This window comes from Meles meles, chromosome 8 (genome assembly GCF_922984935.1).
Source record: "Meles meles chromosome 8, mMelMel3.1 paternal haplotype, whole genome shotgun sequence".
Taxonomy (NCBI): domain Eukaryota; kingdom Metazoa; phylum Chordata; class Mammalia; order Carnivora; family Mustelidae; genus Meles; species Meles meles.
This window is the reverse complement of record NC_060073.1, coordinates 62300834-62323313: the sequence shown is the minus strand read 5'-3', so window position 1 is coordinate 62323313 and position 22480 is coordinate 62300834. Positions and strand designations below refer to the sequence as shown.

The 22480-nt window shown below is 54.5% G+C and overlaps 2 protein-coding genes across 6 annotated transcripts in view; one reads left to right on the top strand and one right to left on the bottom strand.

The window, feature by feature from the left end:
- The window catches only part of SLCO2B1 (solute carrier organic anion transporter family member 2B1), a 44137-nt gene extending 22720 nt beyond the window's left edge, over positions 1-21417 (bottom strand). For 2 of the 5 annotated variants that reach the window (XM_046017572.1, XM_046017576.1), the window contains exons 1-7: positions 21096-21417; positions 8998-9128; positions 7803-7940; positions 6298-6460; positions 3333-3572; positions 2991-3089; positions 717-907 (exon numbers count right to left, since the gene is read on the bottom strand). In XM_046017572.1, coding sequence (XP_045873528.1) covers positions 717-907; positions 2991-3089; positions 3333-3572; positions 6298-6460; positions 7803-7940; positions 8998-9128; positions 21096-21111 — 978 coding nt within the window. In that variant the 5' untranslated portion in view covers positions 21112-21417. Of the gene's footprint in view, positions 1-716; positions 908-2990; positions 3090-3332; positions 3573-6297; positions 6461-7802; positions 7941-8997; positions 9129-11958; positions 12140-17089; positions 17230-21095 lie in introns of those variants that run through there. The other 3 variants (XM_046017574.1, XM_046017573.1, XM_046017575.1) reach the window with 3 other exon arrangements.
- The window catches only part of LOC123948783 (olfactory receptor 2AT4), a 110464-nt gene that overhangs the window by 54323 nt on the left and 33661 nt on the right, over positions 1-22480 (top strand). The window lies entirely within an intron of this gene.

Here is a 22480-nt window from a genome sequence, read left to right as displayed (position 1 = left end):
AGCGAGAGATCCTCAAGCACCTCACAGCTTGTTCCTTATCCATCAATCTTAGTCTCCTCTAGGCGGTGCCTGTTTTAAGAGTAGAGGTCACATGCTGAGCTCCGGTGCCCGCCTGTCACCTGGCCCAGAGGACGCCCTTCACACACATTTGTCCCCCTCCCTGCTTCTGAAAGGCTGGATTCTCTACTAAAAGCTGAACCCTTTGTCCACCCTACGGCCACAACTAGAATTCCCCCTCTCTCCTCTCTAGGCTTCCACCGTCCGTCTGTCAGAGCCCAGCTCAAGTCCTGCCCCTTCAGAGAAGTCTTCTCAGACACCCCCACCCGTTCTCCACCTCCTCCTCCTTCTCAGTATCGCTCCAGCATGGCTCGTTTAGAACTCACAGAAAGCGTGAAGTGATGAGCAGAGAGACAGCGTGATGGTGAGACAGGGGGCATGGGCTCGGACAGGCTGGGGTTCTCCCCGCAGTGCTGCCCTTGCTGGCCATGTGATCTTGGCTAGGTCCCTTCCCCCTGGCCGCTGATCTCCTCAGCTGTGGAAGGGGCAGGACATATTCCCTGTGTGGGACTGTCGGGGGATGCGGCAGAGCCTGGACGGAAAGGCTTTGTAAACTATCGAGTGCAATGCCCAGGAGGGATGAAGTCTAAGTTTCCAAGGGAGGACCAGTCAGTGGGGGCTGGAGCCTGGACTAGGGTGGGCATGTGGAGGGGACTTACTTTGCTGACAGATGAGGCGGTGGCTTCCAAGACCCTTCGCCGAAAGCGGAGCTCATGCTTCTCCCTGGGCATCTCCCTAGGGAAGAAGAAGTAGGGCACCGCGGCCAGGGCCACTGCCCCCGCAGAGATGAGGAAACCCAGCCACCAGGCACCCACCCATCGGGGGTCCTTTGAAGTCAGGCTGATACCACCTGGAAGAGAAGACCAAGGTGATATTAGGGTCAGGATGGGCTGTCCCGTCTTGGCCACCATCCTGAGACTGGCCTTTGAGACCTGAGGTGGCCTGGGCCAGGAGTCAGGAGACCTGGACTCCAGCTGTGGCTTTGCCAGTTACGTCCCGTGTGACCTTGGGCAAGGCCTTGATCCTTCCTGGACTCAGCTTTTCAGTGACTGGGTCATGGTAGCAATCAAGGTTATGGACTTTGGAAATGGACTGCTGAGTCTGAATTCCATTACTAACATAACCTTGGGCAAATGGCTTAAAGTCTTTGTGCCTCGGGGTCTTCCTCTGTAAAATACGGACAGAAGTAGTGCCTACATCACAGGGCTGTTGTGAGAACCATAGAAACCAACACGGGTAAAGCACGTAGAATGTGCTGTACAGATGTTTGTTCTTCTTCCTCCTCTTGCTGTTGCTGTTATGAGATTATCATCATTAAATCAATGGTTAGGACCTTTCTTGTGCTTTTCAGACCTGCATCATTAAAACCACCAGGTGTTTGTCAAAAATACCTCAGACCAACTTAAAACTACCATGGGGTGGAGTGGGAAGGTGACCAAGAAGTCTTCCCTTTAACAAGTTCCCCAGGTATAATTAGGCCTAAATTATTGCAGATGTGCCTCCTGGCTGGAGGGCCCGCTTCTCCCATCCGAGCCCTTACCTCGAGGCTGAGTCGGATACCTTCTCCTTCAATTGCCACAGCATCCACAAACACTTTCTAACCACACCGATGCATAAACACAGCAAGCCCAGGAGTAGGGCTGGTGTCCAGGTGCTTGGGCCTGAGCGCTCCTGGCCAGGGGCCAGAGTACACAGTCGGCCTCCCCAAATGTATCTGTAAAGCTGGGGCTGAAGCTGGCTTTTGTACTAATTCCCTCCTCCGGCTATTATTCCCCCTGCTTCTGTGCCAGCCTGGTGAGTGCGAGCACAGGCATCTCCCCGACTCCCCCGCTTCTCACACACTCATGTGCCCGTAGCACACCTGATCGGCCCACCCCATGAAATCCCCCATAGAGGAAGGGTAGGAAGATCAATCTACAAGAACACATTGGCCCGTGGAGGAGCCACGTCTGCCGGGATATTGTCAACAGAGCCCAAAAACATACCACCTTCCCTGAAGCGGGGGCGTGTCCAGGAAACCTGAGGAAAGCCAACCAGAGCTGGCACTGGGGGGCTGGGACCCCGCTTCCTAGAAGGAAGGAAGGTGGGGCGGGGCTATACCTAGTGAGTCTTGTTCAGAGCTGCCTAGGAGTCAGCCTGGTGCAAAAGCCAGAGAAGAAGCAGAATCAGCATGTTCATCCATTCACACGTGTGTCCCCTAAGGTTCCTAGGGCTTGCTGGAAATCTCCAGGAGAGAGGGATCCTTGCCTTGTTCCTACAGCGCATCAGAGCTCGGGGACCCTAGCCACTCCCCACTCCTGGCTGCCTTCAGACCAAGCTTTGGTCCCACTTCTTGGCCCACCCCTCTACTGCCTGGATCAAAGACAGTCTCTTTGAGCGGAGCCCTTGGCACACGTTCCCAGACTCTGAGATGGTCAGAAGTAGAAGGGTCCTGAGAGGTCACCCAGTACATTTCCCATCTGGGGTTGGCCCAAGCTCACCGACTCCTGCTCCAAAAGTTCTCTCCTGCAAGCTTCTCTGTTTGACCTGGGTCTTGTTGCCCCTAAAGATGGGAGCGCCTTACAGGCCAAGAACATAGGTGGTCCTGTGTGCCCTGCAGCGTATCCGAATGCAGGCTGGGGTCAGGGGAAGCTCAGGGACAGGACTGGGTGAAGAGTCATCCTAACAGCAGTGACAAGACAACTGTCTGTCTGGGGGCGGTCTGCCATTTCTCTTCATCTCTCACTGGATTCTGATCGCAGCTTGGGGAGGTGGGCAGGACAGAGAGTGTCTCAAAGACAAAGAAGTTGAGAGTTTAAGAGGCATGTCCAAGGTCAGCGGGATGGCTAGGATTTGAACGTGACCTCTCTGGCTCAGTGTTTCCTATGAGGCCAGCGGGCAGTGAGCTAGCAGCAGTGTGCCCCCCGGAACGGCTGTGTGTCTTTGAGGCTCACCTTCTGGCATCCTGTCTATGTCCACATAAAGGCGCAGCATGAGGCCGCCCAGCCCATAGGCCATGCCTGGCCCCATCATGGTGACTGCAAACAGGATCCCTGCAACACAAAGCCTGGGTTAGGCCCCCTGGCCCCGGCTTCCCTCTGCAGATCAGTGCCTGCCCGGTCTCCAGCAGGCAAGAGCGGCCCAACTTCCCCCGAGCAGGCCCAGGAAACTCCAAGGCTTCTCCGGACCTTTCCTGGCCACGTGCGGCAGAGGTTGGGAACTCACACCCAGCCCCTACCTGGTCCTCTCATCCTCTGACCTCTGAGCCTGGCCTTCCCTCCGAGCCCGGTTCTCACCAACGTAGAGAGGAGAATTGCTGTTGTGGGCAAAGTCATCGATGTAGGAGATGCCAAAGGGCTGAATGGGCACCGCGCCCACGCCGAGCAGGGTCTGGGCCGTGAACATTATCCCCACCACAGCCAGGTGCCGGGCCTCCATGTAGCTTGAGCAGCTGCTGTTGGAGGGGTCTGGGGTGGGGGCTGGGACCGAGGTTGTGGGCTGGCACAGAGAAGCCTCAAAATCCTGTGGCATGTCCACTACGAGATGATAAAAAATATTATGAGGAGACCTGAGACTCTTAACACAGCGTGCACTGGACACAAAACATCATTTTAGGTGCTGTGTACATCAAACAATTTCCTCCCTCCCCCCAGCAACCCTAGGGGATGGGCGCTCTTGTTATGCCCATTGCACAGATGAGGAAACTGATGCTCAGGCAGCAACTAGCAAAGGCAGAGGCAGGATTGGAACCCAGGTAGCTTGGCTTCGAGTCCTTGCTCCTAATGTACCCTATGCCATTTTCTGAGCAGAGGTATGTGGAGGTGCCGTGGCAACTGTGGCTCTCAGGTGGGGTGGGCTGTCAAAACAGACTGAGGTTGAACGGGGCCAAAAAGGACAAACAAGTTTTTTCCAGAAAGAAAAGGTGGGTGGGGCGCTCCAGGGAGTGGTCAGAGCACATGCAAACCCAGGGGCTTGAGGAGTTCAGCAGGGCAGACTCACAGAGCCTGAGGGACAAGGTCAGGGCTAAAGGCAGGGCCAGGCAGGGGAGGGAAGCTGGACTGAAGAAGGTTCTAGGGCCCTTGGCCTTCATTTTGGGTGGGCTCGGGTCAGCTCAGGACACAGATGCAGAGTTCAGTGAAGGGGAATTTCTTAATTTAGTACCAGACAGTCGCTCCCTGTAGCTCACCAATATTTGGTGAGCAAACTTAGAGACCCTCGTGCTATTATTATCCCAAATGTGGGTATAGATGCAACCTTCTCTCTGTGGCCAACCCAGCCTTTTCTGGAAGCCGGGACACTCAGAAAAGCCATGTGAACAAGGGTCAAGGTCCTGGACCTTCAACCGAGGTTGTGTGAGTTGAAACCTGGGAGACCTTGATGGAGGCCCTCAGCCCATCTGGGCCTCAGTTTCCTCACCTCTCAAGAGTCTCCTAGAATGGGAGTTCTACAGAAATTCAGAATTCAGAAGCAGAATAATTAAGTGGTTTGGAGCAGGGGCTCTGGGGCCAAGCTACCTGGACATGTCATGGCCCCACGAGCCGTGGGCCTTGAGGAGATCCCCTCTCTCTGAACATCCATCTCCCCGCCCGTAAAATACGATGCTGCCAACACCCGCTACAGGCCGTAAACATGGCATGTGTGTACTGCCCACGCACAGAGCCTATTAGACGTTACAGACAAGGATTGTGATAGGGCTCTGTATTCTTTTTGCTCCCCTGTGAAGCCAGGGCCTCGCAGGGGGCCTGGCAGAGAAGTATTAGTAATAAAGAGACTAATTCATGCTGGATGAAGAAGGGGTGAACAGAAGAGTCGGGGATGTCAAAGCTGGCTGTGTGACTGGAGGTCACCAAGCCTAGTGTACTCCTCTGAGACAGGCCCAGGCAGGAGAAGGGCTGCCCTCAGGCTTTCCCAGGGCACCCATGGCAGAGAGCTCTTGTGTGGCAGAGAGGAGAAGAAGAACATGTATGACCCTCACAGAAAAAGCTCTGTTGAAGAGAAAACTCCAGACCCAGAAATGTATTTCCACCCCCCACCCAGCATTCCAGTCAGGCCTTTTGACAGCTCTCCACTCCGGGCCTCGATAAGCCCCCTGAGCTGCTCGCCCACACTCTACTTTCCCACTTCCTGACTGTTGCCCCTGCGGCTCCCGGCACTCGAAACACCCACCTTCTCCTTAACCCCCACCCCACTCGGGTCTCTGCTGGCTCCCTCCGGCTGACTCCCAACGAGCTGGAGTCTCTACCCTGCAGAAAAGCTGCCTGGGCCTCTAACCGGTGCCTCCCTGGCAGCTTCTCTGGGCTGGTCATGCTGCTCCCTCTTTCCGTCCCGGGTCCTGGCACAGAGTGGGAGCACTAGGGTGTGAGCGAGGGAGGCGATGCTCTCTGACAGCCCTCTTCCCCTGGGAAGGTTTCCATGCCAGGCTGGTCCCAGGGCTTCCTTTCTCACACAAATGACTCACTGCAGGGGTTTTGCTCACCTCTGTCTCCTCTCCCAGGCTAGAAGCTCCCTGGAGGCAAGACTGAGCTCTCTGAGAGGGTCTGACCCTAAGTAGGCTATACTAAGGGTTGTTGGGCAGAACACTGGATGGATGGGTGGATGGATGGTGGATAGATGGATAGATGGACGGGTGGATAGGTGGGTGACAGATGGATGGGTAGCTGGATGGGTGGATGGAATATTGAAGGAATGAAGCTCAGGCTGTTTGGGTTATTCTCCAAGGGACAGGAATCTGCCTGTGCAATAGACCTTCACCAACATCTCACTAGGTCTCGCAACTCCTGTCTAAAATTCTTTCATTTTTTAATTGGTTCATGCACTCATTCATTCTTTCATTAATGTAATGGCTTCTTGTAAGGATTAAAGCACTAATACACATAGAGTACTTAGAAGAGAGGCTGGCACACCATAAGGGGTACATGGTGCTATTATTACTATCCCACAAACATTTCCTGAGGACTTACTCCATGCCAGGCCCTCAAGCAGGCTGAGTTGTAAATTCCCCCCACCTCAAAAACATGGTGACACCCAAGCAGGCCTTCACCAAGGGAGGCCCAGAGAGTTACACCCCACTGCCCCCAGAACAACCCCACTCCCCAGGACTGCCAGAAGGACCCGCCCATGCTGGGACCAAGGGAGCGGGGAGGACCCGCGGGTGCCCTGGGGAGCCGGGCCCATCCTGACCCCGGGGCCTGGGAAAAGGCCATGGTAGGTGGTCAGGCGGCTCCTGGCATCCGTCTCCAGCCCAGCCCTTCCTGCTCTTACCGGAGCTAGTATGGTCGTAGCGGTATGGCTCGGAGATGAAGTGCGGGAGGCTCATGAGCAGGCCTGCCAGGGCCACAAGGACAGCCCCATAGCCGATCAGTCGGGGCCGGTGTACTCGGCTGCCAAAGTAGCTCACAAACACAATCAGGGCTGTGTTCCCCACCTGCCAAGGGAGGAGGGGACCCATTCAAGCAGAGCAGAGTCACCAGAGGCCAGCACTACCCCGGCTTCCCTTGCCAGCCTGGTGTTCCCCTCAGTCTAAAGGACTAGCTGACAGAATGAGAATCATCCGGGCCCCTCTAAACATAGAATCTGGGTCCTCTGAGGTGGAGGGGGCCCCACAGCCCCCGTTAGGGGGAGAGAAAGGAGGGCAGAGTGCACAAGGCTAGCAGTTCCATTTCATTCTGGAAAGTGGGTTGGACCCCACGTTAGAACATGGAAGAGTCAACGGAAGGGTTTTTAAGTGCCTGAGATATGGGGGAGACAAAATCTCAAGCCAGAGAACTAAGGCTTTGAAATTTTAAGCTTAAAATAAAAAACTGAGGCTGTGGGCACTGGAGGGGATTGGAGAGCTCACAGGGAAGGGACAGTCTCTGCAGCCAGAAGCTGGGGTGCGCTGCCCACCCCATTGCTTCTGGGCCGTTATACTCACCCTGAGCCCCAGGTTCCTTGCTTCTGGAGGGGACCAGCAACCACAAGAGAGCTGGTAGGAGGACCAACCCCGAGAAGGATAACCACTCTCCATTTTATAGGCAGCACACAGAGGCCCAGAGGTGGGGAGTGACTTCCCCAGGTCCCAGAGCTGGGTAATGACATTTCCTTCCCGCCTCTGAGATCTGGAGGTGGGGTCTGAGGACTGTCCAGGGGTGCTGTGCCATTGGCAGGCCAGGGGGAGAGAACTGCCTCCTCTGAGGTGGAGAACATCTGGTGGTGGGGGTGCAGGGGCACAGCTGGACCCTGATCTCTAAATCCCCGCAAAGCAGTTTGTCTATTCCTCCTTGCTTGGCTGTGGGCCCCAGACTTAGGGCTCTCCAGGCAACTCTGAGGAGACATGCATGCCATCCTATCGCTCCCTCCCCCTGCCACCCACTGGTTCCAAATTTCTGCCTTTGATCTCATTTAAATCTATCACACTACTATTGAAATGACTTCCTCTGACTCCTTCCCGGGACAGGCAATAGCCAGGTAAAGGAGCCAAAGGGAGAGTGGGCGGTATGGGAATTCTGCCCAGCTCTACAATACCCCCCCACCCCAACCTCTAGAGTGTCCCCAAGGGCAAGACCGCCCATGCTGTGACGTTATAAGGAGGCAGAGGTCAGTTTCTCTACCAGGACATGAAGAAGGAGCTGGCTAAGGAGATTTGGGGAGGAAGCTGTGGCGGGGTTGCCTGTGGACACCGGGACGGGAAGGGCTTCTGTCAGGCTAGGGAGAGAGAGGGTGAGGAGGTGGGGGTGAGAGTCTCCCTCAATTCTTCCCCCTCCTCGTGGCTGCACCAGGGCCGGTACCTCGTTGAAGGCAGCCAGCAGCCCTGAGGTCTGACTGGAGAGGCCAAAGCGCTTCTCCACAGTAGAGATGGAGCTCTTGAGGTAGCCGGAGATCATGAGCTGGGCCAGCTGCAGCAGGCTGTGGCACAGGACGAAGAACTGCCGGGGAGCCACGGCGGGGACAGCCGGCCGGCCAGCCGGGGGTGGGTGGCAGGCAGGGAGATAGGTGGGGATTCAGTCAGAGGGGGTGGTGATTGGGAGACAGAGATGGAGTTGGGGAAAGGGAGGAGCAAGGAATAGAGATGGGGAAACAGAGTCAGAGGAGACAGACACACAGGAGAGAGAAAGAGAGAGAGTTACTAGAGTGGCCCATGGCTTCTCACACAGGCCTAAAAACGACACAAACTGTCCTGGGTACATTCAGGGGGTCTTGGTGCCACCTGAGACCCACATGACTGAGAGTAGGGTCTTTCTGGGGCCACTCTGACCCTCACAGCTCCCCTGGGCTGGACTGCACCTTCCTCCCTGTTCCACCACCCTGCCCCTTTGTCCAGGAAGCTCTTCCAGATCCTTCTCCACACCAGCCCACCCACTCCTCCCCTACAGTTCCCTTGGGAGACGGTTCCATACTCTGAATCCTCAAGCCACCCACCCCACCTAGCCCCACCCCAAACATCCGGGCCTCCCTTCTGATGAACTGGCAGAATTCCCAGGAGAAGAAAAACTAACTTCAAAGAAGGATGTTTATGCCAGAGCTTAAAAATATTCACTCTTGTTCTTTTGACTTGGTTTCCTCTTGTATACAACAAGGACCGTGTCCCTACCCCGCAGGGCTACCGTGAGAATCAAACAAGACAGGTCCTGGCACCCAGAGGATGCCTGGAGGTTTAAGGCTGCCCCTGGAGGAGTCAGAGCTCTCCCAAATTCATACAGATTCAGGGTACCTGGGGTCCTTCTCTTTCTCTCTAGGACAATGGGAGACAGGGAGCCTGGTCCCCCACTGCCCACAGAGTAACCCTTCTTTCCTCTCTGGAAGGAGAGAATGTGTGCCCCAAACCCAACTAAATGCTTTAGTAGATTATCTCTTGGATTCTTGTGGCCACCCATCCTACAGATGAGGAAACTGAGGCTCAGAGAAAAGCAGCAGCTTGCTTAGAGTTACATAGCCTTCCCTGTAGGCCCAGACAGCCCTGTTACTGGCAGCCCTGCATGATACCTTGATGCTGTAGAACACACTTCGCCTCAAGTCCTGAGGGTTTGGGCTGGCTTTGTCTCCAGGTGTGTCTTCTGCACCCATTATGGCCTTGGCATCCTTGCCTGGCATCTGGGGCTCCTCACCCACCGGCCCTGTGGGACAGACATCCAGGAGGTGAGAGTGGCAATGGAATCCCAGAGAATGGTCCTGCCCCAGGTCACCCACGGTGTTCCAGGGGTTGGTGGCAATCTGAGAGTCTGAACACCCCTAGCCTTCCTGAGGCCCAGTGATGGGAGGGCCCTTCCTAAGGGCTCTACATGCCCATGCTAGCCAGATCCCAGCTGGGACCTCCTGTCTCACACCTTCATTCCATTCCCAGTATTAACCTTCCTTCTAGGGAGAAGCTGCCGGCCACACTCCATACCCTTCAAGCAGGGACTCCAGCAGTAAGGATGCGCGGCCTTAGCCCCTCTTGCGAGACATCCAGTGCCTGGAGGCTGAGTCTGGCTGTGGGTCTGTCTGGCTCGGAGTAGGATCTCAGATTTAGGGTCAGTGCAGGGTCAAATCTTGTTCCACAGTCAGGGCATAAAGAATTTTCCTGGGAGTCGTTCAGAACAGATAGCAATGCCCCCAAAGGGGACCACCCCTTGTGTAATCCCAGAGCTACCTATCAAACCATGTTGCTGGTGGGCGCAGAAAGGATCCTCAGAGACATCCCACTTAACCACCTCCCTCACCCTGGACAAACTGAGTTCCCCAAGTGTGGCGATGACTCAGGAGGCGGAACTGTGGTTAGAACCTGGATCCTGGGCCCCGTTAGGCATGTCTGGGTTCCTCCATGGAAACCATGGTAATCGTGCCTGTATCCCACTCACCGCAGGAAGAGGAAAGCTGAAACCCTTCAGGGGCATCTCCTAGGGTCTCCTGATATTTCATCTCAGTGAGATCTCAGTGAGGAGCTCGGAAGTCTGGCCTTGGGAGACTCCACCCTTCCGCTTACATGGAAAACGACCCCTTAGGCCTTCCTCCCCTCCTGGGGCCCTGGCTTCCCGCGGAAGCCTCCCCCATTGTTTCACACACTTCTTAACCTGGCAGGAGTTTCCCTTCATTCAACAAGCTCCTTCTGGAGCATGGAACCGGATGCAAGGACACCCCTGACCCAGGCAGGGACGTGGGGACTCTCCATCTCCAGACCCCGGAGGCAAACTTAGGGAGGGGCCACAGAGGCCTGGAACCACCACAGTGAAGGATCTGTGCTCCTCAAACGAGGTACCTGGGAGCCTGAGGTATAATTCATAGGCCATAAACCTCACCCTTTTAAAGCATACAATTGTGTGGGTTTTGGCATATGAAAAAGGGCATACCTCATCACCACTCATTCTAGAACATTTTCCACCATCCCAGTAAGGAACTCCATACCCCTCAGGGTCCTCCCTCTCCCCAGCTCCTGGATCTCTGGCTTTGCCTATTCTGGATATTTCATATAAATTCATACAGGCGAAATAGTCCAATGTATAATTTTTTGTCTTGCTGCTTTCACATAGCACACTGTTACAGTGTGCCTCTGTACATCATTCCTTTTTATGGCTGGATAAGTCCCTTTGTACGGACATACATCACATTTGGTTTATGTTTGAGGTATGGCGAACATTCAGAAGTTGTACACTTTTTTGTGTTGACGGATGTTTTCAGTTCTCTTGGGTATGTAGCCAGGAGTGGAATTCCTAGGTCATGGGGCAACTCGTTCAACTTTTTCAGAAACTTCCTAACTGTTTTCCAAAGTGATTTCGCTATCTTCTGCTCCCGCCAGCATGGTCTGATGGGTCTAATTTCTCCACTTCCTTGTAATACTTAGTCTCTGTCTCTTTGATTCTAGCCACCCCGCTGGGTATAAAGAGATATCTCTTGCGGTTTTGATTAGCATTTCCCTAATGACTAATGATGTTAGGCATCTTTTTGTGTACTTATTGGCCATTTGTGTATCTTCTTTGGAGAAATGTCTATTCGATTTGAAGATCTTATGGAATTTGACTGAAGAAATGGGAGTATGTGTGTGTGGCCAGGGAGGAGTGCCTTGGGGGAGGGGTAAAAGGATTCAGGGGAAATAAGGAGATATAGAAACCAAGGTGACACCTGTCAGGGAGGAGATAAGGGGTCGGTCTAGTGAAGGGATGGGCTCTGCAGAGGTCACTTAGAAAGATAAAGAGGGGGCGCCTGGGTGGCTCAGTGGGTTAAAGCATCTGCCTTCAACTCAGGTCATGATCTCAGGGTCCTGGGATCAAGCCCCACATCGGGCTCTCTGCTTGGCAGGGAGCCTGCTTCCTCCTCTCTCTCTGCCTGCCTTTCTGCCTACTTGTGATCTCTGTCTGTCAAATAAATAAATAAAATCTTAAAAAAAAAAAAAAGAAAGAAAGAAAGAAAGAAAAGAAAGATAAGGAGCCGAGGGGGAGCCTGAGCGAACTATCCCAGAAGGGACTGATGGGACCACTTCCAAGCTCTGGTTTCACTCACCAGCATAGATGGGTCACTTCCGAGAGCACAGAGGCTGTTACACACTCTAACGCAGCTAAGCCTTCACGTGCGTCCTCTCCTTGTTCCCAAAGCTTCCCCACGGCTCTGGGCCTTGGAGTTTTCATTATCTCTATGCATCTGATGAGCCCACTGAGGCTCTGAGTTAACTCGCTCTGCTGGTTAATGTTGGTGAAGGGACTCAAGCCCAGCTGTTAACCTCAACATCACTCCATGCTCCTTGTACAGGTTTGACAAGGGGAAGAAGCACAGTGCTCTTCTCCACCATGGTCCAACCAAACCTAACTGGTCTAGCTGAAAGCTGGCAGCACCTACCCACCAAGGAGCCAGGCCAACCAGGTGATGAGACTGGAGCAGAGTCTGTGAGGGCAGAAGTCACTGACCAGGAGGCCCAGCTCTGAAAGAAGTCCAGGATATGGAGAAGGGAAGGGGACAGAAGATCAGCAGACCAACCTAGAATCTTCCACCTTCCTGTGGGCTAGTCCTTAGCTTGAGCCTTCAAATGAAGGAGGGAAGCCGTGGCCGCTGGGATCAGTCTGTGCACTGGATAGTCAGTTGGTCACTGAATGGGGTTGGTCAGGCCGGTAGCCAGGTCTCTTCAAGTTCTTCTGGTGGGCCAAGGCCTCCAAGAAGGCTGGCAACAAACAGTGTGACTCTCTAAGTAAGGGCAAAGCTCCCTTCAGAAGGAGCATCCTGAGTCCTGTAAAGTATGTTCTCCTTGTGTGAAATCTCCGAGGGCTTTCCCATCCTGTGAAGATTTTGTCAGGGGTCACCCCTGACAGGAGACAGGGCTGCTGTGGGGGTGAACCTGGACTGGGCCTGGGGGTGGCCTGTGGGAATGAGGGGAAAGACAGGGAGCCAGGCGTCAGGGAAAAAACCCCAACTTGCTTCTCTTCCAGGTGTACAACCAGGTTTAGGGGCTCCTAAAGGTAGGCCACGTGGTTCCCAGGGCTGGAGCCCACATCCCCGGAGAGGGCAGGCGGGGAGTCTGGGGGCCTGTCAGTTGGTGACATGACTGGCTGTTCACACAGGCCCAATCAAGTCCCTCAGCTGGTCAGTCATGAGTCTGGCAGTCTCTCAGGAGATTTATCTGTTCAGGCAAACTGAGCTAGCTAGCCAGTCAGTCAGACAGACAGTCATCCTGAACGTCTGTCAGCCAGAGGCCTTCAGTCTACTCAGAGACCCCAAATGTCTGTCTAGCGACCCCCTCCCTGGGCAGGAATCAGCATTCTCCAGTTGAATGCAGGGTGATGAGGACCAAGGTTTCAGAGAGCAGCCTGACAGGGAAGGATAGATTTCTCTGCCTGCTCTTTGCTGGAAAGACTCAAAGTCCTACCGCCTCCACCGGAGAGCAGTTACCCTCCCCTCTCCTGATAATCTTCAAGCACCTCTCAGACCCCAGGGCCCAACCGAACCCATTCCCTTCCACATGCACCTGGGCCCCCCAAGTTAACACTTCCTTCTGACAGCACCAAATTTCCTCCCTAGGTTATCTCTCCCTCTCACCCAAGTCCCAACTTACCGCAAGGAGGACCTGAGACCCCTTTCCCCCATGCACACTCCCAGCTTCAGAGACAATTGCCCAGGTTTGAATCCCTACCAGCTGCAATCCTGCTCTGTGGCCTGATACCAGGGACCCCTTTGCTTCCTCATCTGCAAGGCAGGGACTATAATTCCCACATTCCAGGACAGAGAGCACCCACAGAGAACCAGATCCTTCCACCCCACCTTCAGCCTGGACACTGAGATCCTGAATCCACTCCTTATGGTCTGCATGAATTTGGCCTGGCAATTCCACTGTCTTCATTCGCACTTTTTCTTCTGACGCTTCCCAGATTGACCAGCTTAAACAAATGTCTTCATGGGTCATTACAGGAACTTTCTGAAAGACCCCTTGACCCTTCATGGGAAACCACAGAGTGTGCACCCCTGACTCTTTGAACCCCTCCCCACAAAATCCTTACCTTGTTGTTTCTACCAACAAACTGTTGAATCATGATTCTTACCCAACCCCAGTCAAGCCTCCCTCCTGTCCTTCCCTCCCCCCTAAATTAGGACGAGCCTTAAAACAAACTTCCAATCCTCAGCAAATATTAACCTTACTTCCCCACTCTGAATCATGGTCAAAGCTTCGAGACGTCGTCTTATCCCTCCTCACAGTAGATAGACGTTTTCTTCCTAACAGGTTCTGTCAGTAATGTGTGGGGAGGCAGCCCAAACACAACGAGTAGCAGCTGCATGGTAAATGTTTATTCCCCATCAGGCAGCCAGGCTTTCTGTCAGCTGTCTGTCCTGGCACAAGCGCCCCACTGGCTTCCATACTTGCTTTGCGACTGCAAGGACCACATCTGGAACTCGAGAATCCAGAGAAAGTTCAACCCCAGAGGGCTGAGAAGATGGGAGGCTGGGAGACCCAGCTCTCTGGCTCAGCCTAAGCCCTTACAGGAAGTGTCTTGGAGGAGTTTGTCCTGGGGGCTTGTCTGAGGAGCTACCACAGACCTGGCAACACTATGTGCTGGGCTGGGCTGGGCTGGGCTGAGCGGGGCTGGGCTGAGCGGGGCTGGGCTGAGCTCACTCACCAACCCTCCTAGCACCGCTTAGAGGTAGCTGCTGTGATTCCATGGTACAGAGGAGGAAACTGAGACACAGAGAGGAGAAGCAACATACCCAGGGTCCTGGGGCTGGTAAATGGCAAAACCTGGACTGGAAGTCAGATCTGCCCAACTCTTGGGCCCCCAAGAGCAACCACAAGAAGGTTGGCTGCAAAGAAGTCCTTAGAACAAATGAAACATAATCCCCATGTAGCCATTTCTTATATTCCAGTCTGGCTTCCCTTCTGTCCTTTGTCAAAGGTGGTTTTATGGCGAGAGCCTGCCCTTCTACCAGCTTCTTGAGAGAGTCAGCCATTTGCTGGTAAGTTAACACCCTCTCCTAATGGCCTCAGAGAGTGCTGTCAGGGCAAGGCTGGAGAGACAAATGAGGCAGGAACGACATGTGGGGACCTGAGTCCAATACTCCAGGGGGCCTGAGCATGGTGGGAGTACAGGACTCATAACCAAGGCCCAGTTTTGAACTTTCAGAAGGGACCTGCTGGGAAATGCCAAGAAAGCCTGTGAGGGTTCTCACATCCTGAGAACCGAGGAGGGACAAGACAAGGGCACTTTCTCTCCAGAACGTTCCAGCCCATTTCCAGCAGAGAGGGCAAAATGGAAGATCCCTGAGAATCTGTACGGCCTTGGGCGAGCAATTAGACTTCTTTGAGCCTCAGCGAGACAGAATACTAAGCCTTGCTCTCAAGCCTGTAGGAGGGTCACACAGGATAGTGTCCTTTGTCAACATCAGGAAATCCCACAAGTGGCAGTTTCATCAGCCTTTGCTCCAGACTCACCAGGAAATCTATTTCCAGGTGTGGCCATCAGGCCCCAGAAAAAAACGATACTCCTTCCTGTGGGAGACTCAGCCCCGGCATCACTCAGTCACCTTCTCCTGATCCCTGAAGCATCACTCAGTCACCTTCTCCTGATCCCTGAAGCAACACAGACCGCTCTAGAGCCCTCCCTCAGCCATTTCTCGTCCTCTCCCAGCCCCCACCCTATCCCACCAGCTGCATTCCAAGGTCCCCTTTTTTTTCTTCTAATAACTTCCTTGTACGAGCGAATGAAAGGCCTCTCCCCCACACCCTTTGCCAAAGCCATCACAAGAACTAGCAGGGATAGAATATAAGGCAGAGGTTACAATGGAGAGGCCCCGGCCAGTGGCCCCATGGGCAGTTATGTGGGCTGCACAGCCCAAAGTGAATGGTGCCTTCTGGAGTTGGAGTTGTACAGTGCGTGGAAGCCCTGCCCGGTGGTGCATCTGGCTTCTAGATGTTTGGGGGGGGGGGGGAGGGCCGGGGGGCTTGCGCAATGCTTGCTGAGTGTTTTGAAGTTAGTGGCCAGCAATTAAAAACAGGAAATTTCACATAAAACTGCAGATTTTTGCTTTTTCCTGAAAGATGAGCAGATCTGGCAATCCTGGGCCCACATTCTCATACGGCAGCACCCTGCTGGCCCAAGATGCTGGGCCTACATGTGGCAAGTTTCCCCATTGGAATCTCTTTGTGGGGGTGGGGTATGCCTGCCTGGTATGTTTTCAGGGACCCTCTTCATCGGCCGGTGACTCCACAGCCACACTGGGCTGGGGAGTCCCCTGAGCAGGAAGCCAGGGCTGGGTTAAGCCTTTGAGGGGCGAATAAACAGGGCCAGAGAGGACCCTGACTTGCCCAGGGGCTTTACATGAACTGGTCTCTGCGGGTTCTAGAAGTAACAATGAAGATTCATTCTGCACATCCTGACAACTCTCTGAGGCAGCTGCTGGGGACACAGAGGCCAGCAGCCCCCGTCCTTGCCCTCAGGGAGTTCCCAGTGTCAGGGAGTGGGAATGGTGGGGAGGGGAAGCAGACATCTAACATAGAATCCCAGTGGCCTGAGCTCACTGATGTAACACAGGAATTTCAAGACTACAAAAACACAGCAGAGGCCCTAGCCTAGATTGCAAGGTTCTGGAAGGCTTCCTAAAGGAAGAAACATCAGAGAAAAGGGCAGACAAATCAAAGTACAAAAAGTGCTCAGGGAACGAATGGTCTGGCAAGGCTGGAGCACGAGGGCCAAGGTGGGGGTGCGGTGGGGGGGAGTGGGGCTGGAGCGGATGGAGGAGCCAGGCTACGATGAGCCTGAATACCAGGTTGAAGGGCTGGGCTTTGTTCTGAGCCCAGGAATGAGGTCTGATTTGGCCACCTGGACAGACCTCTGTGCCTGTGGGGAGAGAGAGGAAGAGTCAAGCAAATGGGCAGGAATCAGGGAGAAGGCAGGAGGGGGGTCCAGAGCGGCGAGGGACCATGGGTCCTGGGCTAGGCAGTGGCTGTGGGAAAGGAGAGCGATGAGCTGAGGTATCACAGTGGGGAGGCAGGACTTGGTGGAAGATCAGCTGTGGGGAGTGAAGGAAGCCGAGGAGTCCTGGGGGCAGGGGTAGGGCAGAGAGAGGCGCAGCTCTGCCTCTGGGCTTGCCATGGTTGAGGGCTGGGACTGCAAAGGTGTGGTGAGTTCAGCCTTGACCATGGTGAGTCTGGGGTGGCAGGGCTGGGGTGGGGTGTGTGCACCAAGGGAGAGATATTTAGGAGGCTATGGGCTCTAGGAGAGCCCAGGAGAGGATACGGGCTGGAGTCAGATCTCCGGCTGTCTGGAAACAAGAGCGGAAAGAAGGTAACAGAAGCCATAAGTGTGCAGGCAACTTGCCCAGAGAGAGTGAGGCGCCTCTGCCATGTGTCCCGTCTGAAGAAAACAGCGAAAAGAGGAACCTACCCGGGAACCATGTTCAGGTGCCAAGGTCGGGGGAGGGGACAGTGTCACAAAGGTGCCAAGATGTTTTTGGAAAAACTACCAGCTTCCAGCACGGACACACCCAGAGCCCGAGCCTGGGAAGGGAAATATTCCCAGCAGCAGATATTGGGTAATCCGCCCCTCATAACAAATGACAGATACTTCTCCAGAGGTGCTGGAGTAGAAGGAAGCCTGCGTGGCCAACCCCTTCCTTGAGCCCTTCTTACCTCCGAGATTGCTCTGTATGCCCTCAGCTTGCAGTTTGCCTCACTGTATATGTCCCTTGATGAAGCAGTGAGCTCCTCAGGGCAGCACCTGTCCCATCCTGTGTCCTGATGGACCATGTCCCTGCTGAAATCCTCTGGATCAGAAGACTTTGGATTCAAATATTTGCTTTGCCCCATTGGAGCTGTGTGACCTTGGGCAGCGTCGTTAGCCAGTGTCAGTTTCAGTTTCTCGGGGAGCGAGGGAAGAGAGCCCATCTCATGGAGGGTTTGTAGGATTGCAGGAAGACGTCATGCTGGGTGCAGTGCCATCCTCAACAGCAGTTGGCCCCCTCCTCCCTTCCCGCCCCCTCTGCACCACAGGAAAACAGACATCTCAACCTCAAAAGGTCAAGGCCCCTGGGAACCGCACCTGTCTCATCTACCCACCCCTAGCAAACAGTATCCTCGGGCTCCGTAGATGCTTGCCATTCCCCAAATTCATCCTTTGCTTTTCACCCCTCTGCCTTTGCACACGCTGCACCCTCGGCCTGGAGTGTCCTTCCTCCCCAGCAAACCATTTCTCATCTTGCGAGGCCTGGCCCAGGTTAAGTTGAACCGAGCTAAGCTGAGGACGAAGACAGGGCTGGAGCATGGGAATGTCGGGGAGGGGCCCAGGTTGGGCTTGGGGAGGAGTGGGAGCCCTGGAGGCACACAGGGCTTGGCTGTCACCTTTGGGAAATTCCTCCTCCCTGGGCTTTGGGTGGTCCGTTGGGATGACAATAGCGTGCATGAGGTCCAGCTTTTATAGGCCTCCCAGCTGTTGCTTCTTGAGGGAGATAGTGCAGGGTGGGGGAAGAGGCCAAGCACTTTCTGGTGGTTTCCAAGCTGGGTTACTCACCCTGTGCTGGGACTTTCTGTTCCCAGTTCTAGCCCTGGCTATCGCATCTAGACCCAAGATGACCTTAAAAATAGTGAGGAGGGCCTTGGGGGGAGGGGGAGCCCAGAGCCCACAGGGAATTCAGGTCAGTCTCCTTCCACCTAGAACATGGAGCCTGAGGCTCAAAGAGAAGTTGCCATTGGCTTTGGCCACGCCACCTGCCCTGATCATGAGCCCCAACTCCTCTCTGTGTGCTCACGTTTGCTCCCTGGGGCCCTATTATAGCCAACCCCGCTCCATATCATGAGTCTCCAGTCCTCTACTAGAGTAAGTTTTCCAAGCAGGTTGGAGGGAAGGAAGGAATGTCATAAGGGGAGGCATGGATCGGAGGGAGGACAGCTTAGACACTGAGACTTTCCCAAATCCTTGCATTTGCCAAGCCTGTGCTGAGATCTGGGGCCCCAAGAATGAATCAAATCTGGCCCCACCTCTAGGGAGCTCCGGGTCTGGTGAGGCAGCCATTGTTCTCCATCCTTTCAAGCATGAAGGCTTGGGGCTCTGGGCTGCAACCCCTGAGGGATGGCAGGGACCAAACTTCTTTACTTTTTCCTGACCCCCAGTGCAGCTGAAGTTCAAGCTGACATGCTGGAGATAGCCAAGCCCCCTTAACACCTATGGGGAGATCTGACCCTTCCACTACAGAGGGCTTTGCTGCACTGCTCCTTCCAGAGACAGAAGACTGAGCCTCTCAGGACAGGAAGAGACCAGATGACCACCTCGGCCCTCCATCCACCACACAGAGAAAGTGAGTCCCAGGAAGGGACAAATGCAGACGGGGCGTTGAATGCCTGGCACCTGACTGTAGGGTCCAGGCAAGCTTCGCATCTGGTTCACAGCTTCTTGAGCTCTGGCCCAGGAGGCAAGGCCTAGCCTGGGAGGAAATAACTACCCCCCACCCTGCCCACTCCCCAGTTACTAGCACCCAGAGAATAGTTTGCTTTGCCTAGAAGCAGTGGAGAAGTGCCCGAGTGGATGGAGTCTCACTAGTGTGGGGTCTGCGGAAGAGAGAAGGGAGCCCTGAGGGTAATGACAGAGAGAGGAAAGAGCTTTGACATCAGGACGACCTGGGTTCTGGCCCCCACTCTGCTGCTCCCTTGCTGGGTGACCTGGAGTGAGTCACTTGCCCTCTCTGAACATCTGTTTCCTCAACTATTAAACAGGGTGAGAGTATGTCACTGAATTCTCATAAAGCTAGTGATTTGGAGCTCAAATTTTAACACAGGGCTGCTAGTTCTCTCCTTTGCGCAATGTATCTGCACCAGATTGACGCACTTTGAACCCAGGACAGCTAAAAAGCAACAGAAACAATATGAGGAACAAGAAAGAATCATCCTCAAAGAAGAGAAGTCAAGCAGCATATGTGAGACAGGTTACTTCTAGCTGGAGAATCAGTCTGGAAGGCTTCCTGGAGGAGGTGATGTTTGGAGGAGTTGGCAAATGGCAAATTTCACCAGAATCGGTAAAGAAAGAAGAGCAGATACCTCCCGCATAGAGAGGTAAAAGCTGTGAGCAAAGAGACAGAGGTAGCAAAGAGGCTTTTCTGAAATCATAAAAGCAATGGCTTTGGGAGATCATTTTCCCCAACTCCTCCCCGACAGACAGGGAAATCTGCCTGTTGCCTAAGGGCATGTGGTGAGTTGGTGGAAGGGCTGGGCTGAGAGCCAGATCTGACCCTGATTCCTCTCTGCTGTCTGCCCATGGCTAGGACCGCTGACCTCTCTCCCTCACATCAGCTGGCCCCTGCTCTTTTCCCAGGCTCTGTGCCCTGCCCCACCTGCATTCCCACATCCCTCAGATGCCCTCGGACCAGGAAGAGCATGGGGGAAGCCAGGTCTCAGCTCAGGGTGGGGCCTGAAGCAAAGCCAGAGGCGGCTCCTGGTGGCCCAGCCGGCAAATGCTGGGATTCGCCTTCTGCTGTATGTGCCGGAGGTGGGGACGGCTAGAGAACAGTCTAGACCTGAGCCCTGCAGGGGTCCAAATAACAGTGAGGTGAGGGGGGCAAGTACGATACAGCCAATGTCGCTAGTTTCTTCCCATACCTGTATGGTCACCCACCCTCCCATCTTGCAGCCAGCCAAGGCTGATGGGGAATTTGGGCTGTCAGTGGCCCATCTCCAAACCAGCCTGCCCAAGTCTGGCCTCATTGTCATCTCTCTGGCGAGGTCCCCAGAGGAAGCATCCATCCCACCCTTCCTGCCACACCAGGGTACCCAGGCCGCGTCAGCCTGCCCGCAAAGCCCTCAGTGTCGCCGGCACAAGCCAGGGAGCAGGTTCACTCCTGCCTGAGTGGGTGTGAGGCTAACACAGCCGCGGAGGACAGACAGCTGGAAGGAGGCCAGAGGTGATCACTGCAGGGCACCCTGACTGAAGACCCTTTGTTTTCTTCCCACCTCCCTCCTCTGTCCAAGAAATGCTCCGCGGGGCGCTCCGTTCCCGGAACCGCCGCCCTCTCCACGTGGCGTGTGTCACGCTCCAGGCTGGGCTCTGCAAGCCTCCCTCTGAATCCCTTTCTCTTCTGTGCTGAGCTTTCGGATTCTTTGTGGCGGGTCTGCCTGTCTCTCTTCTCTCTGTCTCTGTCTGCTTCTCTTCATTTCTCTGTCTCTTCTGCAGCCTTCTCTCTGGGGCAGACCTCCTTCCCTGTCCCTGCACATTCCTGCAGACACCTGTCGGCCTTTGTCTTCTCCTCTGCGGCCTGACTTGCCCTGTCTCTGACTCCACTTGCAACCATATCTTTCTCTGCCTTGTCTGTCTTTATCTCTGCCTACTTCAGAGAGAAAGCAGGGCTCAGCGAGGGGCTCTCCAGTGGCCTGAATTTCCATTGTCCTCTCAGTGTCTCTGTCATGGAAAGTAGGCTGGGTTCCCCACCTCCCACGGAGTAAATAGCATCCCTTCCTACTCCTTCCATCAGTCACTCATTCATTTAACACACTTTCTCTAGGTCTGGCTTTATGGCTGGCTCTGCGTGGGGAACTGCGAGCCCCCACGCAACTCCACCCCAGTGGGCTCCCTAGCCTCCTCACCCTCCACGCTGGGAACATGGCCCGCAGACTCCCTCCCAATGCCCCTTCCTTAATTTCATCCAAGACTTACCTATCCTGGGTCCCATGATTTTTGGGGTGCAGTGAATTCCAACCCCTATTTCAAGGTCAAAAGTGGGGCTGAGCAGGAAAGAGTGTGAGACCTTATCAGGGGCCCCTGGAGACAGCCGCCGTGAGCCTCAGAAGGGAGGCAATAATGTGGAGACTCTGGCACGTGGCCGGTGTTCCTCGAGCCACACTGGACAGCAGCCGCCTCTTCTGAGATGGTTAGGAATTCCCGTAAAACTTGACTCCACTCTCCCGGTGCCTGCCTCATCCAGTTACTTCTTCCTTCTGTCTGCCTCTCTCTGAATTCCTCTGATTTTCGGCGGGGACAGCCCAGGGCCAGAGTGGTGCAGGAGGCTGGGTTTCATTTCCATCCAGCCCCACTGCTGGGAGGAGGCTGCTGTGGTCTCCTCCCCTTCAAGCCTCTGTCCGCATTCCCCTGAATATTTTCTCTTCCTCTGTTAGCAGTAAAGAGGTAGCAGGCAGAGGGAATGTGAACGGTCCCCAAGCCCTGGTCTCATTTCAGTCCTGATTCTCCAGTCTCCTCTTGCACTCCCATTCTCAGTCTGTCCCCCACCAAGCTCTTGTCCCCCATTTCAGAAATTCTGTTAGCCTCTATGAGCCCCATAGAGAGCCCCTGTCCCTCCAGAGTCCCCCTTCCCAGAATCCCTGGCCGCCTCTCACTAAACCCCATCTCCTCTCTGAGCTCCGAGGATCCAGAGCAAGGAGTAAGTCCGTTCACCAGGATTCACAATGGCCAGCGTGCCTTGAGGGACTCCTGGCAACAGTTCTATAATGTGGAGCTCCATCTCAGCGGAAGGGGTTGGGGAGCAGAAGGGCAAGTCTGAAATTTCAAGAGTTTTCTGGACTGAAGGCTGAGGATGGAGGCCTTGGAGCCAGAGAGAACTTGGTCTCATTTCAGCTGGCTCTGTGGTCTCAGACAAGTTTCTGCATCTCTGAGAATGATTTCCCTCACCCATAAAGAAAGGAGAGCTGGCCCCTCACTTGCAGGGCTGCTGGGCAAGTTCAGCGAGCAAGGAAAAAGCCAAGCCTGAAGGCCTGGACCTCAGAGAAGGAAGCCACAGAGGCAGGGCTCAGATCAGGACAGCAAGAGGAAACACACTGACGAGTTTTCCTTTTCCAGCTGCTCAGCACTCTCACACTGGAGGCCCCACTGGGTCCTCCTATCAGCCCTGTGGGCCACGTATTTATTCCTCCATTTTACAGATGAGGCCTTGAGTCTCAGTAACTGTCCTGAGATCACCCAGCTAGTAGAAGGTGGGGCCATGCCTTGAACCTCCGATGCTGGACCCAGACCTTTTCCTCTATCCAGGCTGCATTTTCCGAGGGAGACCTCCGGGTTTCCTGAAATCCAAGATACAGAAGTGAACT